Raw genomic sequence first — 25,446 nt, 5'->3', positions numbered from 1 at the left:
CCGGCCCTACTTATGTTGTACATGTGGAAAGTCAGCTTGCCAGTAATCTGCCACCCGAATGTACTGTACATGCCATTATTTCTGCTGAGTCAAAAAATATTTGCTATTTTGCTTTTGCAAATGTCTCCTATAATCCTGATTTGTCCCATATTCTGCGCAGGATAAGTTACAAGACAGCCTACCGGCGAGGTCTGCGAACCATGTACAGAAGACGATCCCAATGTTGCCCAGGATACTATGAAAGTGGAGATTTCTGCGTCCGTACGTATTTCTCTACGTGTCCATTCTTTTCTATGAATTTCTGATGTTGAAGTCATTGCTATTCTCCTATATTATTCATACAATTGTTCTCCGTAGCATTCCTGCTCTGCCAACCTCCAGTATGTGCGTTCCCATATATAACGCAGCACGATGGGAAATATTGCAATCCTGCATCTGTGTATTGGCATCACAATCTGCTCTGCCTTGGCCGTTACAGTTTTGCTTTAGAATTTCAGAGTAATAAAGCTGATTTCATTTCTTTTTAATGTCCTGTACTGTATTGAAGTTTTGGACTTTTTCACCTCATCCTGTAAATTAAACTAATTCATATCAGGAGGACAGGGTCGCAGTGTGCGGTTTTGTATATAACCGTGAGTCCCCAAAGTGCCCTGGCTTTTGAGTTGTGCAGTAATGGATTATATTATGTCTATGTGGCAGACCTCTGTAATGTTAGGCATCTGGTACTGAAGATTTTCTTTTCTATCGGGAGACCATATGTTAAGGAATTGTTTGGACGCTGTATGGTATAAGGTTATACACCCTCGGCCATGTGCCTCTTCTCCTGTCCTGACTACACATGACGCAGGTTATGAGCATATTACAAAGTTGTCATTGCAGGTAGAGTGATATCGACATTTTACTGCCGGACTCGGCTTATGTGTTAATAGTAAGTTCCAAGGATCCAGGCGCACTTATAAAACTATGGCTACGTTCACACTAGCGTTCGGCTAGTGTGCGTCGCGCTAGCGTCGGGCGACGCAGCGGCGATGCACGCGTCATGCGCCCCTATGTTTAACATGGTGGACGCATGCGTTTTTGCTTGTTGCGTTTTCCGACACGTGTTGCATTTTTCTTGCGTCCGATTTTTGTCAAAAAACGACGCACGCGTCGAAAAACGCAGCGTTTTTGCGTGCGTTTGCACGCGTTTTTCGGTGCGTTGTGCGTCGCGTCGCCGACGCAGCGGCGCACAACGCTAGTGTGAACGTAGCCTTACCGGGCTTATTGAGTATCTCATGAGCCATAGTAAATTTATTTTATTACTTCTCCTTTAGGGCTTGTGCACACATTACAGATTTGGTGCGATTTTGCTAGCAAAACCTGAAGCAATCCTGATGCCAGCAAAGTGAATGAGAAACCTGAAGTGTCATGCGCACGTTGCTTATTTGTGATTTGCAGATGTGGTGCAGAAAATAATCTGCTGCATGTCAACTTTTTGCGTTCCCGAATGGTCAGCGGGCACATCAAAATGCCGCATTTGGGCGCATCCGCATATAATGCATGTCCCTGCGTACCCAGTGTTAAAGATAGGTACGCAGGACGCATGTGGAAGTAGGCGGAGCTTAAGGGAGCATATACATAGCCATACGCAGGTGTGTAACCAGCCTAAGAAAGCCTAGATTAGGCTAGCTGTATTTCCTGTCCAATCTAATTTTTAGTTATAATAAGGTGCGTTAGAGACTACAGATTTGTTATACCTACTCATCTCATCCAACCACCTTACGGTTATACAAACATTTAGCGGTGCTTAAAGAAAACCAGTCAGTTGCCATAAACATGACCTTTCTGTTCCTAGTACAAATATCGCTGTTCTTCTGAATCTGTCGTTGTTTATTTTTTGTTCCTGCGCCTTTTCTTTCCTGAGAAATGGCACTTTTATCCATGTAAAGTAATGGCTGAAAGTGTTTGCACCCTTTAAAGTTTTTTCAGAAAATGAAGTGTTTCTCCCAGAAAATTATTGCAGTTACCGGAACAACACACACAAAAACAGAGTCAAAAAGACAAATTGGACATAATTTCACACGTAACCCCAAAAATGGGCCAGACAAAATTGTTGGCACCCTCAACTTAATATTTGGTTGCACACCATTTAGAAAAAATAACTGCAATCAATCACTTCATATAACCATCAACAAGCTTCTTACACCTCTCAACTGGAATTTTGGACTACTCTTCTTTTGCAAATTGCCCCAGCTCTCTCATATTTGATGGTGTCTTGCCCCAGCAGTAATTTTAAGATCTCTCCACAGGTGTTCAATGGAATTTAGATCCAGACTAATTGCTGGCCACTTCACAACTTTTTAGTGCTTTGTTTCCATCCATTTCTGGGGGCTTCTTGAAGTATGTTTGAAGTCATTGTCCATCTGGAAGATCCATGACTTAGACGCATACTCAGCTTTCTGACACTGAGCACTACATTACAACCCAAAAATGTTTGATAATCTTCTGATTTCATGATGCCTTGCACACAGTCAAGGCACGTAGTGCTGCAGGCAAAAAAACAACCCCAAAACATCTTTGAATCTCCAAGATATTTAACTTATGCTCTTTACCAAGCAAAGTTAGCAGACCCAATCCAAGTTCCAAAGAAATTCAAGCTGTTCTGCAGGCTCGGGGTACATCAGTATCAGACGACATTTAAAAGAAATGAATCGCTATGGCAGGATACCGAGGAGGACCACACTGATGACACAGAGATAAAAAAGCTAGACTGCAGTTTTTTTTAAATGTATGTGAAGAAGCCAAAATCCTTGAGGGAAAGTGTCTAGTGGACAGATGAGACCAAGATAGAGCAGTTTGGTAAAGCACATCATTCTACGATTTACCAAAAATGAAATGAGGTCTACAAAGAAAAGAACACAATACCTACAGTTAAATAAGGTCGGGATTCAAAGATGTTTTGGGGTTGTTTTTCTGCTTCTGGCACTGGGTGACTTGACTATGTGCAAGGCATCATGAAATCTGTAGATTACCAAAGGATTTTGGGTCACAATGTAGTGCCCAGTGTCAGAAAGCTGGGTTTATGTCCTAGGTCATGGGTCTTCAGGAGGACAATGACCCCAAAAATACTTCAAGAAGCCCCCAAAATTGAAGGAAACAAAGCACTGGAGCATTCTGAAGGGGCTTATGTAAAAAGCTTGCTGATGGTTATAGGAAGAGATTCATGGTAGTTATTTATTTCAAATGGTGTGCAACCAAATATTAAGTTGATGGTGCCACCAATTCTTGGGTTTAATGTGAAATGATGTTCACTTTGCCTTTCTTTCTTTGTTTTTTTGTGTTGTTCCAATACACACAAAGAAAATAAACATGAGTATAATAAAACATGTGTAATCACAATAATTTTCTGGGAGAAATACTTCATTTTCTTGAACAATTTCAAGGATGCCAACACTTTCAGCCATGACTGTATAGGGAAGAGGGTGGCCTTATCTCAGGAATGGAGAGTCGCAGGAAGAAAACAACAATGCCAGATTCAGAAGAAAAGCTCAGTTTGTTCCAGGTTAATATATATTTATGCCAAGTGACTTGTCCTCTGTAATGTTATTGAAGGCATTTATTGCTTTAACTGTTGATTGAAAGAGGGCAATTACTTTCTGTGTATAGCTGACATAGATAACATTGCCAATTGCCTTTTAGTGATATAATAATTATTTATAGATTGAAATCTGTAATAGATATAATGAACTGATGAGCTTGTGGATAAGAGAGCTTATTCTTATGTCCAAATACAGGAACGCAACACATTAACTGCAGTATCTAAGTGGAGGACATAATAGAGGACAGACTAGATGGGTTTGTTGGAAAGTATTGACTCTAGTGTATACTATAGTAAAAAGGATTGTATTATGCATAACCTATATCACCTGTCCACAAGATGCATGATAATTGGAGGTATGACTGCTGGGATCCCCATGGATCCAATATTGTCCAGAAGTATTTGGACAGTGACCGAACCGTCGTGATTTTGGCTCTACATGTCACAATTTTTTATTTAGATGAAACAACTGAGATGCTATTGAAGTGTAGACTTTCAGGTTTAATTAAAGGCGTTGAGCAAAAATATCCTGTGGAACATTTAGGAATTGCAACCATTTTTCTACAAAGACTCATCATTTCAGAAACTCAAAAGTAATTGGACAAGTTAACTTTACCAAATAAAATGGTTATTTTTAATACTTTATACAGAATCCCTTGCAGGCAATGACTGCCTGAAGTCTGGAAGCCATGGATGTCACCAAACGCTGGGTTTCCTCCTTCGTGAGGCTTTGCCAGGTCTTTACTGCAGCTGACTTTAGTTGTTGCTTGTTTGTGGCTCTTTCTGCCTTAAGTTTTATCTTAAACATGTGAAAACCATGCTCGATGGGGTTGAGATCTGGGGATTGACTCCACCATTGCAGAATATTCCACTTTGCCTTAAAAAACTCATGGGTTACTTTCATAGTATGTTTTGGGTCATTGCCCATCTGTACTATGAAACGCCATCCAATCAACCTTGCTGCATTTGGTTGAGTCTGAGCAGAAAGTATCGCCCTGTACACTTCAGAATTCATCCGGCTGCTTCTGTCCTCAGTCACATCGTTAATAAACACTTGTGACCCAGTGCCATTGGAAGCCATGCATGCCCAAGCCATCTCGCTGCCTCCACCATGTTTTACAGAAGATGTGTTGTGATTTGGATCATAATAATAATAATTAATAATATTTTTTATTTATATAGCGCCAACATATTCCGCAGCACTTTACAATCATGAGCAGTTCCAAGCCTTCTCTATACTTTCTTCTTCTCATCATTCTGGTTCACATTCATCTTAGTTTCATCTGTCCTAAGAATGCTTTTCCAGAAGAGAGCTGGCTTCAGATGTGTTTTGGCAAAGTTTAATCTGGCTTTTCTATTTTTTAAGACTGATTAGTGGATTGCACCTTGTGGTGAGCCCTCTGTATTTGCTCTCATGAGGTGTTCGCTTTATCGTAGACTAAGATACTGAACCACATCCTGGAGAGTGGTCTTCATTTGGGTGGATGATGTGAAGAGTTTTTTCTTCACCATGGAAAGGATTCTGCCGTCATCCAACACTGTTGTCTTCTGTGAAAATCTAGCCATTTTTGCATTCCCAAGTTTACCAGTGCGCTCTTTTTTGCAGAATGTACAATACTGTTGATTTGGCCACTCCTAACATTCCTACTATCTCTGCATTGGATTTCTTTTTTTTTTCAGCCTAAGAATGGTCTATTTCTCTTCCATTGACAGCTCCTTTGATTACATGTTGTAGATTTACAGCAACAGCTTCCAAATGTAAATCTTACACCTGGAATCAGCTCCAGACCTTTTACCTGCTTAACTGATGATGGATTGACAAGGGAATAGCCCATGCAACCCATAAAAAGGTTTTTGAGAAATTTGTCCAATCACTTTTGGTCCTTTTTAAAGAAATCTACATCATAGAGTTCTGTAATTCCTAAACCCTTTCTCCAATTAGGATGTTAATACCCTAAAAAAAAGTTGAGAGTCTGCACTTTAAGCCCATATTGATTATATAATGTATCTAGAATATGTTTTTGTAAACAGCTAAAATGCCACAACTTGTGTCACTGTACAAATATTTCTGGACCTAACTATATAACCACCATTTCTATGGACAGTAAATGGATCGGTACTCACTACTGCTCCATCAATACAGGAGACTTTTAGAACCCAGTTCTTGTGATCAGTCGAAGACCCATTGATTGGTGATGAGCGAGTATACTCGTTGCTCGAGATTTCCTGAGCATGCTCTGGTGGTCTCCGAGTATTTGTAAGTTGTGAAGAAACCAGATTGTATCTTAATTACCCAGACAGCTACGTTTTTGCAAACCAATAAGAACCGACTCTTCATTTGTATATTGGCTTGTGCATTTAAGTGTTTATGTCTGGTGGTTCAAGAAGACAGACTTGCAAACTGATACCATTTAACATACAGTGTAAGTCTGTAATAGTGACTTGTACATTGTGTGTGTCTATCTTTGTTTATTGATGTGTGCTGATATGCAAATTGTACATTGAATTCCAGAACTAGCTTGGTGACTTCTAAAGCAGAGAAGGAAAGACTGTGCAAATAGATTGAGTGGTCAAGTAGTACTAGGTAATCTCATCACCATTGTTTGCCATATCTTGATGTTGAACTAAAGGACACTGGGTAATTATAAAAATAGCTTACATGCCTGGGGTATAAAAAGACTGAGAGATCACATCCTGGGAGAGTCTGAAGTAATACAGAGCTACCAGCTGGACATTCTGCAAACCACACTACAGAAAGGACTGCAGCCAATTCATCATGGCACCATCACAAGGGACACTGGTCTAGGATTCTTGTTATGATCTGGTAATTCAGTACCACAATGGACATAGAAGTCAGAGCACATACAGTGACCTGACAATAACCCAAAAACATAGAACGAGCTCTGAGACGTGGGAACTCTGCTGACCGCAATCCCTAATCCTCTCCAAACAACACTAGAGGCAGCCGTGGATTGCGCCTAACTCTGCCTATGCAACTCGGCACAGCCTGAGAAACTAACTAGCCTGAAGATAGAAAATAAGCCTACCTTGCCTCAGTTCTTGCCGTTCAACTCTGGTCAAAGTCCTATCGCACTGCATAGGCTCAGGTTTATGCTCAGATAATACCGCCAAATGGTGCACAGATTTGCGCTCATGCAAGCGTCGACCAATTTGAATGGCCAAAGACATAGACTCATTCAGACCAGCAGGCATAGGAAATCCCACCATGACATCCTTAAGGGCTTCAGAGAGACCTTTTCTGAAAATAGCTGCGAGCGCACCTTCATTCCATTGAGTGAGTACGGACCACTTTCTAAATTTCTGACAATATACCTCTATCTCATCCTGACCCTGACACAGAGTCAGTAAATTTTTCTCTGCCTGATCCACTGAATTAGGTTCATCGTACAGCAATCCGAGCGCCAGGAAAAACGCATCAATATTACATAATGCAGGATCTCCTGGCGCAAGAGAAAATGCCCAGTCCTGAGGGTCGCCACGTAAAAAAGAAATAATGATCCTAACTTGTTGAACTGGGTCACCAGAGGAGCGAGGTTTCAAAGCCAGAAATAGTTTACAATTTTTTTTGAAACTAAGAAACTTAGTTCTATCTCCAAAAAACAAATCAGGAATAGGTATTCTAGGTTCTAACATAGATTTCTGATCAATAGTGTCTTGAATCTTTTGTACTCTTGCCGTGAGCTGATCCACACATGAAGACAGACCTTTAATGTCCATCGCTACACCTGTGTCCTGAACCACCCAAATGTCTAGGGGGAAAAAAGGCAAAACACAGTGCAGAGAAAAAAAAATGGTCTCAGAACTTCTTTTTTCCCTCTATTGAGAATCATTAGTACTTTGGGCCTCCAGTACTGTTATGATCTGGTAATTCAGTACCACAATGGACATAGAAGTCGGAGCACATACAGTGACCTGACAATAACCCAAAAACATAGAACGAGCTCTGAGACGTGGGAACTCTGCTGACCGCAATCCCTAATCCTCTCCAACCACACTAGAGGCAGCCGTGGATTGCGCCTAACGCTCCCTATGCAACTCGGCACAGCCTGAGAAACTAGCTAGCCTGAAGATAGAAAATAAGCCTACCTTGCCTCAGAGAAATACCCCAAAGGAAAAGGCAGCCCCCACATATAATGACTGTGAGTTAAGATGAAAAGACAAACGTAGAGATGAAATAGATTTAGCAAAGTGAGGCCCGACTTTCTGAACAGAGCGAGGATAGGAAAGGTAACTTTGCGGTCAACACAAAACCCTACAAACAACCACGCAAAGGGGGCAAAAAGACCCTCCGTACCGAACTAACGGCACGGAGGTACACCCTCTGCGTCCCAGAGCTTCCAGCAAGCAGGAAAAAACAAATAAGCAAGCTGGACAGAAAAAAACAGCAAACAAAAAGCTAAAGCGGAACTTAGCTATGCAGAGCAGCAGGCCACAGGAACGATCCAGGAGGAAACAGGTCCAATACTAGAACATTGACTGGAGGCCAGGATCAAAGCACTAGGTGGAGTTAAATAGAGCAGCACCTAACGACTTCACCACATCACCTGAGGAAGGAAACCCAGAAGCCCCAGTACCACTCTCCTCCACCAACGGAAGCTCACAGAGAGAATCAGCCGAAGTACCACTTGTGACCACAGGAGGGAGCTCTGCCACAGAATTCACAACAGATTCTATAGGATACAACCTAGGAGTTTTCGGCTCCGGTTGGAAGGACACAGATCTGATCCAGTGGCCATCTCTGCACCATGGATATGTTTGGAGAAAGCCAGGGTTGGGACCCGCTGGTCGCCTGGTTCCATGGAGATGGTCCGATAAGACAGGTGGTGACTCTCGTGTCAACAGGCTTTGGACCTTGTATGGACTCTATGGACAGTTCTTGGTCATCTCCTTATGCTTGTCATTGCCCCTTCTCTGTGCGTTCATCCACAGATGGAGTGGCGACCCTGGGAGCTCTGACATCATCTCATACGGAAAATACGTGGAGACGCAGTGATCTTTTATATGCGCCCATGTAACTGTCAACTGGCTTTGGACCTTGTATGGACTCTATGGACAGTTCTTGGTCATCTCCTTATGCTTGTCGTTGCCCCTTCTCTGTGCGTTCATCCACAGATGGAGTAGCGACCCTGGGAGCTCTGGCATCATGTCATACTGGAAACACGTGGAGACGCAGTGATATTTTATATGCGCCCATGTACCCATACAATTCCAGGCATGTTGGGAATGCTCTGTTTGCTATTGTGTGCTGTGGTTCAATAAAGTATTGCCGCCCTGTTTTACCTTAACCCTGTGTTGTCTGTGTAGTGTATTGCCCTCTGGGAGATAGAGCGGGCGTTCAGTGGTATGAGCCGTGGTCCATGCAGTCTTGCTAAAGACAGCCGGGCCAGCAGACAAGAGCACCCACTGACCCCGCTTCTCCGTTTCTTCACATATGTGCTCGGAGATTTAGTTTTTGTTGATGCAGCTGCATGATTTACAGCTGCTAGCCAGCCTGAGTACATGTGGGGGTTGCCTGGTTGCTAGGGAATCCCCACATGTAATCAAGCTTGCTAACAGATGTAAATCATTCAGCTGCGGCGAAGAAAACTAAATCTCCGAGCACTAAAAAATACTAGGAGGACGCCCGAGCGTGCTCGGGAAATCCTGAGTAACGAGTATACTCGCTCATCACTAACAGTGATCATACATTTAGCATCTATCCTGTGAATTTGTAGTCCCTATTGTTTATGGGACATTGATTTTAATGAAAGATTCCAACTACATTTGATTGCTCAGATATTTTTGGATCTTTCAAAATGTATAACTTCTGTTAATAAATGGCTACCAGTAACTTTGGATTGTTGATCTCCTGATGACCCCCCCACCTGAAGAAATTGTTGGCATCTATAGTCTATAGGAGGGGTCCTCAACCTGTGGCTCATGGTTCATTGTTGTATATCTTGGGCTGCCAGCTTGGTACATGAGCAGCAGGCCTAGCCTAGTAAATAAGGGAAGCTAGAAATAGGATAATACTGAGAGTTAGAGGTGCTTGAAGCTGGATGCAAACGTGTGTGAGTGTGCCTGATGGAAGAATACTGCTTGGGTGTGCTGGATGTAAGTATCCTGACTATATGGGATGAGGCACAAGTTACAATGTGCTTTTTGTGGGGAAGCTTTGGTTGTCTCTATACCAGGTTCTGGGTGTCACTACTTTGAGGATAGTTGGCGCTGAGTGTGCCTTGTGTCTATCTCACAGAGCTGAATTTGGCCCTCATGGTAAGGGCAGGTGCACACTACTGTTGTCTCTCTGAGAAAAATGGTCTGAATATTCTGATCAGGGTTTGATCAGTGTGGTATCAGATTTTCTTGGAGGTGGCGAGGAAAAAATGTTTCTCCACCCTTTCTATTCTGTCAGTCCATGAAAATCGGACCGCACTCGGATGTCAACAAAGTGTGGTCTGATGTTTCTCACAGACCCATAGACTTGCATTGCCGATTTTGGTTCGACGCTTGGATCAAAATCAGATATGTGTCTGAGAGTTTCCTCGGACCACTTGATCCGAGGAAAAAAATCAAAGATTTGCACAGCCCCATAGAATATCATGGGTACCAATGATATCCGTACAAACCACAGATAGCACTCAGCTGATATGTGCACGAGCCCTGGTAAAGGTGGGGGGACCTTAACTCTTTGTTAATATGATGACGTAAGTGTAGAGGCAGCCCTATCTCCACATGTCAGTGTTCCTTGTGAGATGGGAAACCCCTCCTATATAGTGTAGCCATAACCTAGGGATAGCCTTACATCCCTCTCATGCTTCCCACATGGTAGAATACTGAAGCCCGGGGTTATAATTGCGCTGCCTTTATTGGACGTGCGAAGATTCTCTCATTGTGCAAACTAATAAGCATGAATGTTTAAATAGCTTAATACATATTCATGGCTGCATTAATGTATTTTTAGACAGGTTCTATATTAAACTTGTAACAGAAGTAGCAGGACTGAGTCTGTCAAAGCAGAGGTGCTGAGTTTGTCATTTGGCACAACACATTATTACTTTCTGCAAATCTTAAAGAATCAAAATCAGTATAGAAAAAATGTATTATGTATCAGTATATTGTAGTACTGGAAGAGGCTGTCAGATTTTATGTGAAATGTCGCTGAGTACCTGTAGCCTTTCTGAAAGCACCAGAAGGGAAATAAGAACGTTGGATACGGGGGTCGCCATATAGCGACATGGCCGCTACTCTAGTGTAAGATGCTGCTATATAAACGTATGTCTCTATATCAGAGCCTGATTTGCCGGTCACTAAGGACGTATTGGGACACATTACTGCCTGTAACATTGCTGCCACCATTTAGCTATCATTTTATTTAGCGTCTACAAGACTTCTGCTTATTCATTCTGTACAATGCTGTAACTACTTTTATCCCAATGCAAAAAACAAACCACAGCTTTACAAATAGACTTATTTCCATTTCTGTGCCACCCACTACTGTCTGAGTTAGCGAGGAAAGGGGGCAGAGGCGGTGGCGCAGCACACGAGTGCAGGCCGACACCACGCACGGTTTGTTTGTAGTCTGTTTCCAGAGACATGAAGGTCTGCAAAGATGCTGAATGTGCAATATGCAAAGATGCTTCTTTTTTTCTAGTTTAAACTGCAGAGGAGGAATAAAATAAAACAAGTTCTACTAAAGGACACTTCCCTTTAAAAGGCTTGTAAAGGATTAGAAAAACATCCAAAAACACTTTCACTCCTCACCCAATCCTGTTCTGCTGCAGATGCTGCCACACATATTGCACGGCGGTGCACATTGCTCCCCACATCTGGGCTGAATGTAGTAACATAGTAACATAGTAACATAGTTATTAAGGCCGAAAAAAGACATTTGTCCATCCAGTTCAGCCTATATTCCATCATAATAAATCCCCAGATCTACGTCCTTCTACAGAACCTAATAATTGTATGATACAATACTGTTCTGCTCCAGGAAGACATCCAGGCCTCTCTTGAACCCCTCGACTGAGTTCGCCATCACCACCTCCTCAGACAAGCAATTCCAGATTCTGACACACAGATGGGAAACACTGACACATGGATGACACTCTGATGGGAAACACTGACACAGGATGACACCCTGATGGGAAACTGTTGTGAATTCTGTGGCAGAGCTCCCTCCTGTGGTCACAAGTGGTACTTCGGCTGATTCTCTCTGGGAGCTTCCGTTTGTGGAGGAAACTGGTACTGCTGCTTCTGAGTTTCCTCCCTCAGGTGATCTGGTGAGGTCGTTAGGTGCTTCTCTACTTAACCCCACCTAATGCTTTGATTCATGCTTCCTGTCAATGTTCCAGTGTTGGACTTGTGTTTCTCTGGATCATTCCTGTGGCCTGCTGCTCTGCATAGCTAAGGGCTTCTTTGCTATTTGTTGCTATTTTTTCTGTCCAGCTTGTCTATTTGTTTTGCTGGAAGCTCTGGGACGCAAAGGGTGTACCTCCGTGCCGTTAGTTCGGTACGGAGGGTCTTTTTGCCCCTTTGCGTGGTTTTCTTTAGGGTTTTGTGTAGACCGCAAAGTTATCTTTCCTATCCTCGTTCTGTCTAGAATATCGGGCCTCACTTTGCTGAATCTATTTCATCCCTACGTTTGTCTTTTCATCTTACTCACAGTCATTATATGTGGGGGGCTGCCTTTTCCTTTGGGGTATTTCTCTGAGGCAAGGTAGGCTTATTTTTCTATCTTCAGGCTAGTTAGTTTCTCAGGCTGTGCCGAGTTGCATAGGGAGCGTTAGGCGCAATCCACGGCTGCCTCTAGTTGTGTTTGGAGAGGATCAGGGATTGCGGTCTGCAGAGTTTCCACGTCTCAGAGCTCGTTCTGTTATTTTGGGTTATTGTCAGATCACTGTGTGTGCTCTGACCTCCATGTCCATTGTTATACTGAATTGCCTTTCATAACAGGAAACACTGACACAGGATGACACACTGATGGGAAACACTGACACAGGATGACACACTGATGGGAAACACTGACACATGGATGACACACTGATGGGAAACACTGACACAGGATGACACACTGATGGTAAAAACTGATGACACACGGATGACACACTGATGGGAAACACTGTCATCTCACCGCCAGGAAGAATGGCTCCGTGGCTGCAGGAGATGCATTTACCCATTATGCATTTACCCATTTATTTTTTAATTAGGCTTATGAATTTATTAAATTGGGGCTGCCCACTATTGGATAACGTGTTTAATTAATTTTGGGACCGGTTTAAATCTTTGTCTAATTTGTTATTGATTAAAAGGGAATCTGTCATTAGTTTTTTTGCTATATAATCTAGGAGCGGTATGATGCATATAACCTCTCCCACACCCCTGATTATCAGCTTACTGTGTACACTGTGCACTGCGCCAATCATTGGTGGAGGCGGGGCTACGCAGATTAGCCTGATTGGCTTGCACGTGAGACCTAATCAGGCATTGATAATCTGCTGATAAAACACTGATCGTACTGAAACTACAGCACAAGACATAGTAAGTGACACATCCCTGGAATCAGGCTCTCTGCTCCTACATCATGCAGCTCTCTGATTAGCAGGTTAACAAAAACCTGCTGACAGATTTCTTTAAAAAAAATGGGCTCCATAATGAGGTATTATTTCACTACTATTTGGCATTATTTTTTGGGAATAGTTGTTAGTTTATGAACAAAGTCAGACAAACCTTTGAAAAATCATCTGAATTTCATCCAGAAAACAAAAAAGACTTTGATCCATACTGTCATCCATGTGTCCGTATGTTACATCCTTGTGGCATACAATTTTATACATCAACATTTTAAAATCTACAGGAAGCATGTTCAATATTTTTTCCCTCTGTTATTTCTCATTATTACACATACCGTAATTTATGGACATCTATGGTTTGATTTCTCTGACTATGTACATTGGATGGGTTGTTACCGACATCTGGTGAGAATTTCATGTCAATAGCACTTTTAGAAATATTTTCACTTAGAAAATTGGTGACGCGTTCAATACTTATTTCACGCACTTTTCCCTAGTTTAATAATGGAAATGTATCAGTAAAAATTGGATGTTTTGCGTGGGATCCGATTCTTTTCTTGTACACCCATAGACTTGAGTGGGAGAGTCTCGCCTGACACTCCGCATTGAATAGGGCAAGGAATGATTTTTATCTTCACACGGACACTCAGCCCATACGAAGAAACTTTTGTTTGAATAGTCCTATTGAATTACATTGGTCATTGTGCTGTCCTCTTTTTCCATACGTCCATATTATAAACTCATCTGATCAAGCCCTTACTTTACCTTAGTATTTTGCTGGTTACATATGGCTACATTGTATATTAGAACAGTTGGTTGCATTCCCTAGTTACACATTATAGCGGCATTGTGTAGATGTGCTGTGTCGGTTTCTTATGATGTTGGTATATAAGGTTACTTTCACACTAGCGTTTTCTGCAATCCGTCAAAATGCGTCGTTTTGCAGAAAAAAACACATCCTGCAAAAGTGCTTGCAGGATGCGTTTTTTCCCCATAGACTTGTATTGACGACGCATTTGTGACGGATTGCCACACGTCGCATCCATCAAGCGACGGATGCGTCATGCTTCTGCGGACCGTCGGGATCAAAAAACGCTACATGTAACTTTTTTGCTCCTTACGGACCGCTTTTTCCGACCGCGCATGCGCGGACGGAACTCCGCCCCCACCTCCCCGCACCTTACAATGGGGCAGCGGATGCGCCGGAGAAATGCATCCGCTGCCTCCATTGTGCAATGCGCTAAACGCTAGCGTCGGAATCTCTCCCCGACACATTGTGACGGGGGAGATTCCGACGCTAGTGTGAAAGTAGCCTAATATGTGTACATCCATGTGAATTTTTTAACAGTTTTTCTTATCCATGTACTTGCTACAAGCTGAAGCTTATGATCTCCTGTGAAACCCCTGCATCAGATTGTGTGTAGTATTACATCTCGCACCTGGTGGCGCTATGCCGCAGTACCAAACGCCACTCCTGGAACAAAACTCTACTGTTTTTCTAAACTTGCACCACCGTTCTAGTTTACCTGCTAGCGTATTCATTTCAATTTCATTAAACATTTTGATTAAAAAAAACAAAATAATATAAAAATGAAACGTTTGTGAGCGTATTGAATATTCTCCGGGTGCACGGTTAGTTATGTATGAGGAAGATGAAAACATCATAAGATATATTTTTTTTAGAAGCTTTGAAACTTAGAAATTATATGTATGAAGCAATAAAGTTTGTCAAAGCTCACAGTACTTTCCATAGTCGCTGCATTTAGGTATCAATATTTAATCCTGAATATTTCAGATCCCTTTGTATAAAAACACTGCACGTAAACAGAATAAACCGTGGCTATGATCTGGTATTAGACGTTCTGTTACTGTCTGTTAGATATTAGATAAAAACTTCATCTTAACAGCATTTATAAGCTCTATTGGAGAGATCACACACTCCTAGGAAATCAGCCACTGCTGCTAGACGGCAGAGGTGGCCAGTAACTGGGGCAACGAGCAATAAACAAAAAAATTAAAAAAAAAATCCCTGTGTTCATGAGAATTAAGAGATCTTTTAATGACAAGTAGAGTGCAAAGTTGCTCTTTTTTCAGTTTTAACTATATTTTGGGATGAGAATAACCTCTTTTAGGCCAATTTTCACACGTTCCTGATTTCCCTGCTGTTTTTTCTGCACTAAAAACCGCAGCTCTTGGCAGAAAACGCAGGTGCGTTTTTTGGTGCGTTTTTGGTGCGTTTTTTGATGCGTTTTTTGATGCGGTTTTTAGTGCGGTTTTTTATGCAGTTTTCTCTGCAGAGTCTGTGTGTTTTCTAGGAAGTTTTTTTAGGGTTAAAATGGCTGAAAATACCCTAACCCTACCCCTAACCCTAACCCTACCCCTAACCCTACCCCTAACCCTACCCCTACCCCTAACCCTAACCCTAGTTCTAACTGTAGTGGGGAAAAAAAAAAAATTCTTTATTTTTTTATTGTTCCTACCTATGGGGGTGACAAAGGGGGGGGGGGGTCATTTACTATTTTTTTTATTTTGATCACTGAGATAGATTATATCTCAGTGATCAAAATGCACTTTGGAACGAATCTGGCGGCGCCCAGGGAGAAGACGGCCGGACGGACACCAAGAGGCCCGGTAAGTATAAGGTGGGGAGATGAGGGCACGGGGGGGGGGGCGTCGGAGCATGGGGGGGTGGCATCGGAGCATGGGGGGGTGGGATTGGAGCACGGGGGGGGCAGCCACACTCCGCCCACGCACTTCCTGCTGCAGCGGTTCTGCACCACAAACCGCAGAAAACCCGCAGATATTTTTTTCGTCTGCGGGTTTTACTGCGGGTTTGACCTCACGATGGAGGTCTATGGGTGCAGAACCGCTGCAGTTCTGCACAAAGAAGTGACATGGTACTTCTTTTTTACCGCAGCTATTCAGCGCGGCTTTTTTAGTGCATTTCCGCATCATGTGCACAGTGGTTCCTGTTTTCCATAGGGTACATTGTACTGTACCCTGCATGGAAAACAGCTGCGGACCCGCAGCGGCAAAATCGCGGCGGTTCCGCAGTTAAAAACGCACTGTGTGAACATGGCCTTAGATGTGTTTTTCTTTTTTTCTAAGATGTTTGGTCATTTTGTTTTATTTTCCATAATCCTATTTATATTTTTAAAAAAACGATTCTACAATATTTGCACTTTGATCACTAAGGTTAATGATGAGCTGACACTTTCTGTTTTGTACAGATTGTTTTCAGCACAGTTATCGTCACAGACAGGATTACCAGGACAGGTAAACCATGCTGTGTTTTTTTTTTTCAGTATAGTTGGCTCATACACGACAGCTATGAAATCAGATGTGCACAGAATTACTGTAAGAGTTAATAGGTGACGTACTACAGGTCCATAGTTTCTCCCATTTTTTATTTCTCAAATATCAGAAAATGTATCAATTTATTCGGTGAGGTTGCATTTACACATTATGAATGTGTTTTTTTTTAAGTTATTCTTTTTCTAATTATTAGCCTTACTTTTTAAGGCACATTTCTGTTTTTTACAGCATTAATTGTATCTTTTCCTACAGACGCATATAGGATTGAGTAGTGCATTGAGGTTTAATTAGTCTTGATCCTCAGTCTTTACAGTAATTGATGCCATCGAATTTCCCTTCCTATAAGTAAATAACTAAGGTCAGTGCATCCAATTACAGGATTTCTGATGGCTATGATCTCAAGCAATGATCTGGTGCAGATTTCACAATTTAATTACAGAGCAAGAATATACTGAGATTTTAGGGCTATACACAATCTCTTAAGTGGTCATTAAACCTAGAATTCAACATTTTGCTTATGTAAAAAAAAAAGTTTCTAATGAGATGTAACAGGGTCCTCCACCTACCATGTGTTATTTATAATGCCGGCGTCTTATTACGTGGCGTATGAGAAAGATATAATCTATTAATGAATTGTTCTATCATTGATGATAGCCATATAGAGGAAATAAATCTAATGTGGTTATAACTATAATCCACCTGGACCAATCTAACAAAAATCAATCTAACAAAAAGCAAAAACAGTAGATAAAAGTAATAGGTGATATTATAGTGGAATTTCAAAGTGTGGGCACCCCTTGTCATATATATATATATATATATATATATATATATATATATATATTATTCATCTTTTTCATTTTAAAAATTGCAAAAAGGAAAATAGGCCTATGCAAAGGTTTGGGCACCCTGCAAGGTTAGTCCCTTCAAGCACCGCCTTTGAAAGTATCACAGTCTTTCAATTCTTGGTTGAGGGATTTTCATCCATTCTTTCTTGGAAAATTCTTCCAGTTCTGTGAGATTCCTGGGTCGACTGATTTTCAATGATGTTCAGATCAGGGGACTGTGAGGGCCATTGTAAAACCTTCACTTGTGCCTTTGAGGTAGTCTATCGTAGATTTTGACATGTGTTTAGGATCTTTTCAACTTCAGCTTTTTTAAAGATATTGTTATGTTTGCATCAAGAATTTGTTGAAATTTAATTGAATCCATTCTTCTCTCTACCCGTGAAATGTTTCCCATGTCATTGGCTGCAACACAACCCCAAAGCATGATTGATCCATCCTCACACTTAATGGTTGGTGAGATTTTCTATTCATGAAATTCTGAGACCTTTTTTCTCTGCCCATAGCTTTGATCATTGCGGCCAAAGAGTTCTATTTTGACTTCAGCGGTCCGCAGGACTTGTTTCCAAAATGCATCAGGCTTGTTTAGATGTTCTTTTGCATACTCTTTTTAAAACCAAGCTCTGGCACCGGAACTCTGGAGCGGAGCGTGCAGCCGAATAGCAATACATGGAGCTGCACGCTCCGCTCTGGAGGGCTGGTGCCAGAGCTTGTTTTTAACCTGCGAGACTCGGCCGTATCTCGCTGTAGTGTGACTCCGGCCTAAGGGTACCGCACACGACCGTTTTCTCTCCATCCTAGAAAAACGGTCTGATTATTCTGATCAGACTTTGATCAGACTCTGATCAATCAGAATGGCATCAGTTTTTCTTGGTGGAGAGAAAAAAGTTTCTCCATTCTATGAAAATCGGACCACACTCAGATATCCTCTGAGTGCTGCCCAATGTTTTTCACAGATGCATAGACTTGCATTGCCAATTTTGATCTGACACTTTTTTTGTCCTCTTACATGTGCACTGCCCCATAGAATATCATAAGTATGAGTGCTATCTGTGAAAACCATAGATAGCACTCGTCTGATATAATCTGTCATGTGCACAGGCCCTAAGAGCGGGACTAACTGCTGTATGTAATTAAGTAAATAACTGCTGTATGTAACCTGTGGATTGGGTGTAGTCTTTTTTTAAATTGAAATATAAAGTCTATAAAAAAAAGCTGTAGAACTTTTCATTAAATTAGTGCAGCTTCATTACCAATAGCTGGAAAAAAAAACCTTTAAGTGTATAAGCACACGGTTAGAGATGTGCAAACGTTTTAAGGTTCGGTTCGATCAATGAACTTTCTGATCTGAACATGTTTGTTCACCGAGCGGATTGTCAAACATACTCGAACTCCATTGAATTCAATCAGAGGCAAAGCAAATGCATAAGCAACACCTTTAGAGGAGCCAAAAAGCTGCCAAAGCTGCTAAAATTAAGGCCAGACACCAGTAAAATTGGCATCAATTGACCCATCAATTGCGCTATGAATAAACAATTTTAAATTTTTTTTACGTGAGTTCCCCTGTGTTTTTGATAACCAGACAGGCAAAACTGAAATCTGTGTGCTGCAACCCTCAGCTGTCAGCGTTGGCAAGGCTGGTTACCAAGAACAGAGGGGTTCCCACGCTGTTTTTTTAAAAATTATTAACCCCTTCAAGACACAGCCCTTTTTCGTTTTTTGCATTTTCGTTTTTTGCTCCCCTCCTTCCCAGAGCCATAACTTTTTTATTTTTCCGTCAATATGGTCATGTGAGGGCTTATTTTTTGCTGGACAAGTTGTACTTTTGAATGACACCATTGGTTTTACCATGTCTTGTACTAGAAAACAGGAATTTTTGTTTAACTTGTGCCATTCTTCAATAGCCTCCATGGGAGGCTAGAAGCTGGCACAACTCTATGGTCTCAGCGACATAGCAGCGATCATCAGATCGCTGCTATGTAGCTGAAATGCAGGCTTGCTATGAGCGCCGAACACAGGGGGGGCTCACAGCAGGCCGGCAACAGTAACCATAGAGGTCGCAAGGACCTCTATGGTTACTGTCCTGACACATCGCCGACCCTCGATCATGTGACGGGGGTCGGCGATGCGCTCAGTTCCGGTTGCGCGGCCGGAAGCGGTAGTTAAATGCCACTGTCAGCATTTGACAGCGGCATTTAACAGGTTAATAGCGGCAGGTGAATCGCGATTTCACCCACCGCTATTGCGCGCACATGTCAGCTTTACAAAACAGCTAACATGTCGCGACTTTGATGTGGGCTCACCGCCGGAGACACGACATGCGCCATACTAGTACGGCGCATGTCGTGAAGGGGTTAAAATTAATAATTTTAAAAAATGGCATGGGGTTCCCTCCATTTTTGACAACAGCTGGCAGCTGGAGACTGATATTGTCAGGCTGGTAAGGGGCCATGGATATTGGCCCCTCCAGCTAAAAATAGCAGCCTGCAACCACCCCAGAAAAGGTGCATCTATTAGATGCGTCAATTCTGGCTGTTTGCCCGACTCTTCCCACTTGGCCTGTGGCAGTGGCAAGTGGTGTTCATATTTTGGGGTTGTCAGTTTTCTACTGTCCGGTGATATCAAGGCCACGACTTAGTAATGGAGAGGGTCTATGTAAATAAACTCACACTCAGAATAAAGTCCTTTAATCAAAAGAATGACACAGACTCCTTTAATGAATCTAACTTAAACCATACTCACGTCATCACCCATTCCACTGAAGCCATGGTCTCCTGTAATAAAACAAGAATAAAAAACAACCATATCCCTCACCTATCTGCCGTTCTGTCCAATGCCGTAATCCATGTCTGGGGATAAACAGATTTCAAACTGGACGGTGCCAAGATGCGACTGTCCAGGCTGAGAACCACTGAGGAATGAGTTGCTGCAAGCGCAGCATCAGTAACTAGCAGTGACATCATCGAGGTTTCTGCCTGTGACTGAGGCTGCGTTCCCAGCTGGCCCCTGAACTGCAGTGACGTCGGTGAGATCACTGCTAGCACAGTGAGAAAAAGTTTCACAGTGCAGAGCTGATCTCACCAAAGTCCCTGCAGATCAGGGGCCGGCTGGAAACTCCGCCTCAGTGACCAGTGGTAACCTTGATGACGTCACCGCTAGTCACTGAGGCTGAGCTTTCAGAAGCTGATTCCTCTGTGGTTCTCAGCCTTGACAGTCGCATCTTGGCACTGTGCAAGTTGAAAACTGTTTATCCCCAGACATGGATTAAGTTGTGGGTCAGAATGACGGACAAGTGAGGGATATGGTTAGATTCATTAAAAGAGTTTTTGTCATTCTTCCAATTAAAGGACTGTAGTGCAGCGGGGTAGGTGCAGTGTGATAAATGTGCAGGGACCACAGGAAATTTCAAAACAAAAGTCTTTTAATGATCAAAACAACTCACGAAATGTAAAGCACATGGTATCCTCCGAACCGCAGCCTGGCCGTTGCAACAGTCTTTATCTGAGACCGGTTACCGAGGGTGACTGCACCACCGTATCATGCTGGGGGGGCCAGGCATTTGCCTGCTCTTGGCTCTGTGTTACCTCCCACAAGCTAGATGCTGCAGAGCCACCTGCTCTGCCACTTGCAAACAAACACTGACACACCCAAACCCTTTACTGCAGAGTTTTCACCTGGAATTTGTGGCCATGGGCCACTTGTAAGCCCTGGCTTGGAGGGAGTGAACTGCCCCACTGCCATCCTGTAGTTCACTCCAAAAATAAAGTCCTTGATGGGTTTTCATGAACATTGCCTTGGCCAAATAGCTTGACTAGGTCCACACGTCCACACTTTTATTTTGCCTTGTTACTCACAGGCATCCTGCTGTAATCACAATTCACTCCAGCGGGTATAATAGGACTCAGTCTGCATCCCGGCGGGTACATATCGACCCTCGCATATGATCCCCCTCACTGCCTCACAGGACTTTTCTCTGGATGGGTGTTTATTTACAATATAACTATAAAATTAGTAATGGATAGTTGTCTGTTACCAAGCCGTGGGCTTGATGTCACCAGACAATACAAAGGTGACATTAACCACACAAATATGAACCCTATTTGCCAGCGCCAGAGGGCAAGTGGCAAATACCAGGCAAAGCACCAGAATTGGGGCATCTGGGGTGGGCAATATACATGGCCTCTTACCAACCTGAGAATACAAGCCCCAGCTGTCTGCTTTAGCTTGGCTGCTTGTCAAAAATGGGTGGGGACCCAATGCCTTTTTTTAAAGTATTTATTTAAAAAAATTTAAAAAAATGTGTGGGGACCCCTCTATTCTTGGGTCTCCCAGCAGCAGTGAGGCCAAGAAACCTCATATGAAACTTGATGAACATTTTAATGTTACTGAAGTTCTCAGCTGCTGGAACACCTGAAGGCAGGTGTCACGCTCACGCCCGGACTGGTGGGCATGAGCCAGGGGGTTTGTGGCCCCACTGTGCCACGAACTAGACTACCCTGGAAGGGGCGTGACTATGACACCTGCCTTTGTCTTCTCTGGAGCCACTGATGGTGAGGTCTGACTTGTGCAGCAGGCAGCTGCCAGGTGCTACTCCAGGGTGGTGTCTGGCTGTGGCTGCTGATCCCACTTAGAGAACAGGAACACTAGGACAGGTGCGGGCATTAGGCAGATAAGCACGGCTGAAACTAAGATGACTAGGCTGGCACGGCTGAGACACAGGGCTGGTAGAGACAGGGCTGGCAGGCACGGCAGAGACACAGGGCTGTCAGACACGGCAGAGGCACAGGGGGCAGGCACGGCAAATACACAGGGCTGGCAGGCATGGCAGAGACAGTGCTGACAGGCACGGCAGAGACACAGGGCTAGCAGGCACGGCAGAGACACAGGGCTGGCAGGAACGGCAGAGACACAGGGCAAGCAGGCACGGCAGAGACACAGGGCAGGCAGACACGGCTGAGACACAGGGCAGGCAGGCATGGCTGAGACACAGGGCAGGCATGGCTGAGACACAGGGCAGGCAGGCACGGCTGAGACACAGGGCAGGCATGGCTGAGACACAGGGCAGGTTGGTGTGGTGTATGAAAGAAAAGGTAGGGACCTGTTCACACAGGAGGTGCAGTTAAGGAAACAAGCAGGAAGAAAAGAAGTATGAAGGAACAGGTTGGGACCTGTTCACGCAGGAAGAGAACCGCAAGGCTGTGGATAGGTAGCGGTAGAGCAGCAAGAAATAGAGCAGCAACAGAAGCTAAGCAGAGCGGAACCGCAAGGAATGCGGAGAGGAGCTGCAGCAAGAGATTTCTGCAGCAGCAGGAGCGGAGCAGAGTAGAACGGAGTAGAACCGCAGGAGTGCGGAGCAGAGGTAAAGCTGCAAGAGAGCAGAGCACAGGCAAAAGAGTACAGAGCAGGCAGAGCCGCAGGAGTGCGGAACATAAGCAAACCGAGAGGACACAAGGAAAGACACAGCAGGGAAAGAAGCCACAGACAAGGAGACAGAGGTAGGACAAAGTTCAGACAAGGTAATGGAACAAGACAAGGTACCAGAACAAAGACACAGGGACCAGGATATTCTGCCTCCTGGAAGGCAGACAGACCAAAACAAGGCAAAGCAAGAACACAGACACTGAGACCAGGATATGCAGCCTCCTGGAGGACAGACAAACAAGATCAAGGCAAGGCAAGGAGAAAAGCCTCCAGAGAAGGAGGAACAAAGAGATAGGCCTGGCAGCTCAGAAGCTAGACACTAACTGAGTTTAGACATTGCACAGGCCCAGTCCACAGGGTGGAGCTGCCCTAAATACTGGAGGCCTCTTGGTAATTGGTCAGGAACAGATTAGACAGGTGCACCCTGATTCCATAAGAACCAGAGCGTTCTGGCGCCGCCCCCCAGGCACACAGCCAGGAAGCATGCAGAGAGCAGGCAGACAGAGACCACAACATGACCTGGAGCAGTGGGTAAGATGGTGTGTGAGGGATGGGAGGCCATGCAGTGATGCCGGCAGAGTTGTTACATAAGGTAACCTTGGGTGTGTTTATATTTGGGTGTACTGTACTTTTTAATACATAAAAAAATGAAAAAGGTGGAACTGGGTCACCTGTAAGGGAAAGCTGATGGCTGGGGGCTGATGTTAATATTCTGGGAAAGATACAATATTTATAAAGATTCACAGGCTATTAATATCAGCTCACAGCTGTATAACTAGCCTTTACTGGTTATTAGAGTTGAGCGACCTTGACCTTTTTAGAGTCGAGCCGGGTTTCGCGAAACCCGACTATCTCAAAAGTCGGGTCGAGTGAAATCGGCCGATTATGACGTAAAGTCGGGATCGACCGAAACACGAAACCCAATGCAAGTCAATGGGGCAGCATAGTCGGCAGTGAGTGGGGGCCAGGAAAACACCTAGAGTGCCCATTTTAATGTCAAAACCATCCATTCTTCTTAATGAAGCTTGTCAAGCGTAATTTACCTTATAATAATTGGAAGGCATTTGAAATTGGGGTCATTTGGCTAAAGTTGTGGTGGGTAGGGCTGGTTCAAGTAATTAGTGGGCCCAGGAAATCTGGACCACGTCACGGCAGTGGAGCAGGGAGAGGTAAGTATTTCAACTTTGCAAGTGCTGTGAACCTGAGCAAGCAGGGGGGGCCCACTCGTTGGCATTGGCACTGGCACAGGGCTCCTCAAAGTACAGCGGTGTGTTTGCACGGCGGGGGCGCCTCCCACCTGCAGCAACACTTTTGCGTACTATGAGAGGCCCTGTGCCAGTGACGTCGCCAACTAGTATTCCTCCCCCCACCTGATGAAGGAACCTGCACTTTCATCTGCACCTTCCTCTTTGTCCCCGTGTAAGGTGGTATGGTATGCGGGAAGAGCAACCTGACTTTCAGCAGGGTCACAATGTTGTTGTGTAGCGTGCACGGGGAATGTTGCGTTATGGGTCAATGTACCAGCAGACTCATCTATCACTGGCTGGGCAATGGGCAGGATGAGGAGGAAACACAGATATAGGCCCAAAGAATAAAGTTGGCTAAATGCAGTTCAAAATTGGTAACACAGGAATAACCAGGGGGCATTGCAGTGGAGGACAACTGGAATGAGAGGCTGACACAGAGAGTAGGCCCAAATCAGTAAGTAGTCGAAATGCTGTTCAAAATTGGCAACCGTAGTAAACAGGCGGCACAGCTTTGTTCAGTGGAGGAGAACAGCAAGGAGTGGCAGACACCGATAGTAGGCCCCAACCCAACTGGTAGGCCAAATGCAGTCTAACATTAACAACTACTTAACGAGCGCCTGAAAACGGAATTTCAGGACAGGAAACCAGGAGAACAGCAAGGAGCGGCAGACACTGTTAGTAGGCCCCAAACCAACTAGTACGCCAAATGCAGTTGTTCCATTTAACCACAATTTAACGAGAGCCTGAAGATAGAAGCTCAGGAAAGGCAACCTGGAGAACACCTTGGAGTGGAACACACCATCTCTCTCCACCCCATACCCATTTTGTAGGCCTAATGCAGTGTAGTTTTCTACAACTACTAAACGAGAGTCGGAAGACCGAAGCAATGGCAAGGAAACCTGGGGAACACCTTGGAGTGTAACACACCATCTCTCTCCACCCGATACCCATTTTGTAGGCCTAATGCAGTGTAGTTTTCTACAACTACTAAACGAGAGTCGGAAGATCGAAGCAATGGCGAGGAAACCTGGAGAACACCTTGGAGTGTAACACACCATCTCTCTCCACCCCATAGCCAATTTGGAGGCCTAATGCAGCGTAGTTTCCAACAACTACTAAACGAGAGCATTAAGATCGAAGCTCTGGAAAGGCAACCTGGAGAACACCTTGGAGTGTAACACACCATCTCTCTCCACCCGATACCCATTTTGTAGGCCTAATGCAGTGTAGTTTTCTACAACTACTGAACGAGAGTCGGAAGACCGAAGCAATGGCAAGGAAACCTGGGGAACACCTTGGAGTGTAACACACCATCTCTCTCCACCCGATACCCATTTTGTAGGCCTAATGCAGTGTAGTTTTCTATAACTACTAAACGAGAGTCGGAAGACCGAAGCAATGGCAAGGAAACCTGGGGAACACCTTGGAGTGTAACACACCATCTCTCTCCACCCGATACCCAATTTGTA

General features: G+C 43.8%; 1 protein-coding gene across 11 annotated transcripts in view; it reads left to right on the top strand.

Annotated features, from left to right (window-relative positions):
- Nucleotides 1-25,446, top strand: part of MEGF11 (multiple EGF like domains 11) — a 739,878-nt gene that overhangs the window by 201,798 nt on the left and 512,634 nt on the right. For all 11 annotated transcript variants that reach the window (XM_069766385.1, XM_069766388.1, XM_069766379.1 and 8 more), the window contains exon 4: nucleotides 161-261. In XM_069766385.1, the coding sequence (XP_069622486.1) occupies nucleotides 161-261 (101 nt within the window). The remainder of the gene's footprint in view (nucleotides 1-160; nucleotides 262-25,446) is intronic.

Source organism: Ranitomeya imitator, chromosome 4 (assembly GCF_032444005.1).
Source record: "Ranitomeya imitator isolate aRanImi1 chromosome 4, aRanImi1.pri, whole genome shotgun sequence".
Classification (NCBI taxonomy): Eukaryota; Metazoa; Chordata; class Amphibia; order Anura; family Dendrobatidae; genus Ranitomeya; species Ranitomeya imitator.
The sequence above is the reverse complement of the archived record's forward strand: the minus strand, read 5'-3'. Positions and strand labels throughout refer to the sequence as shown.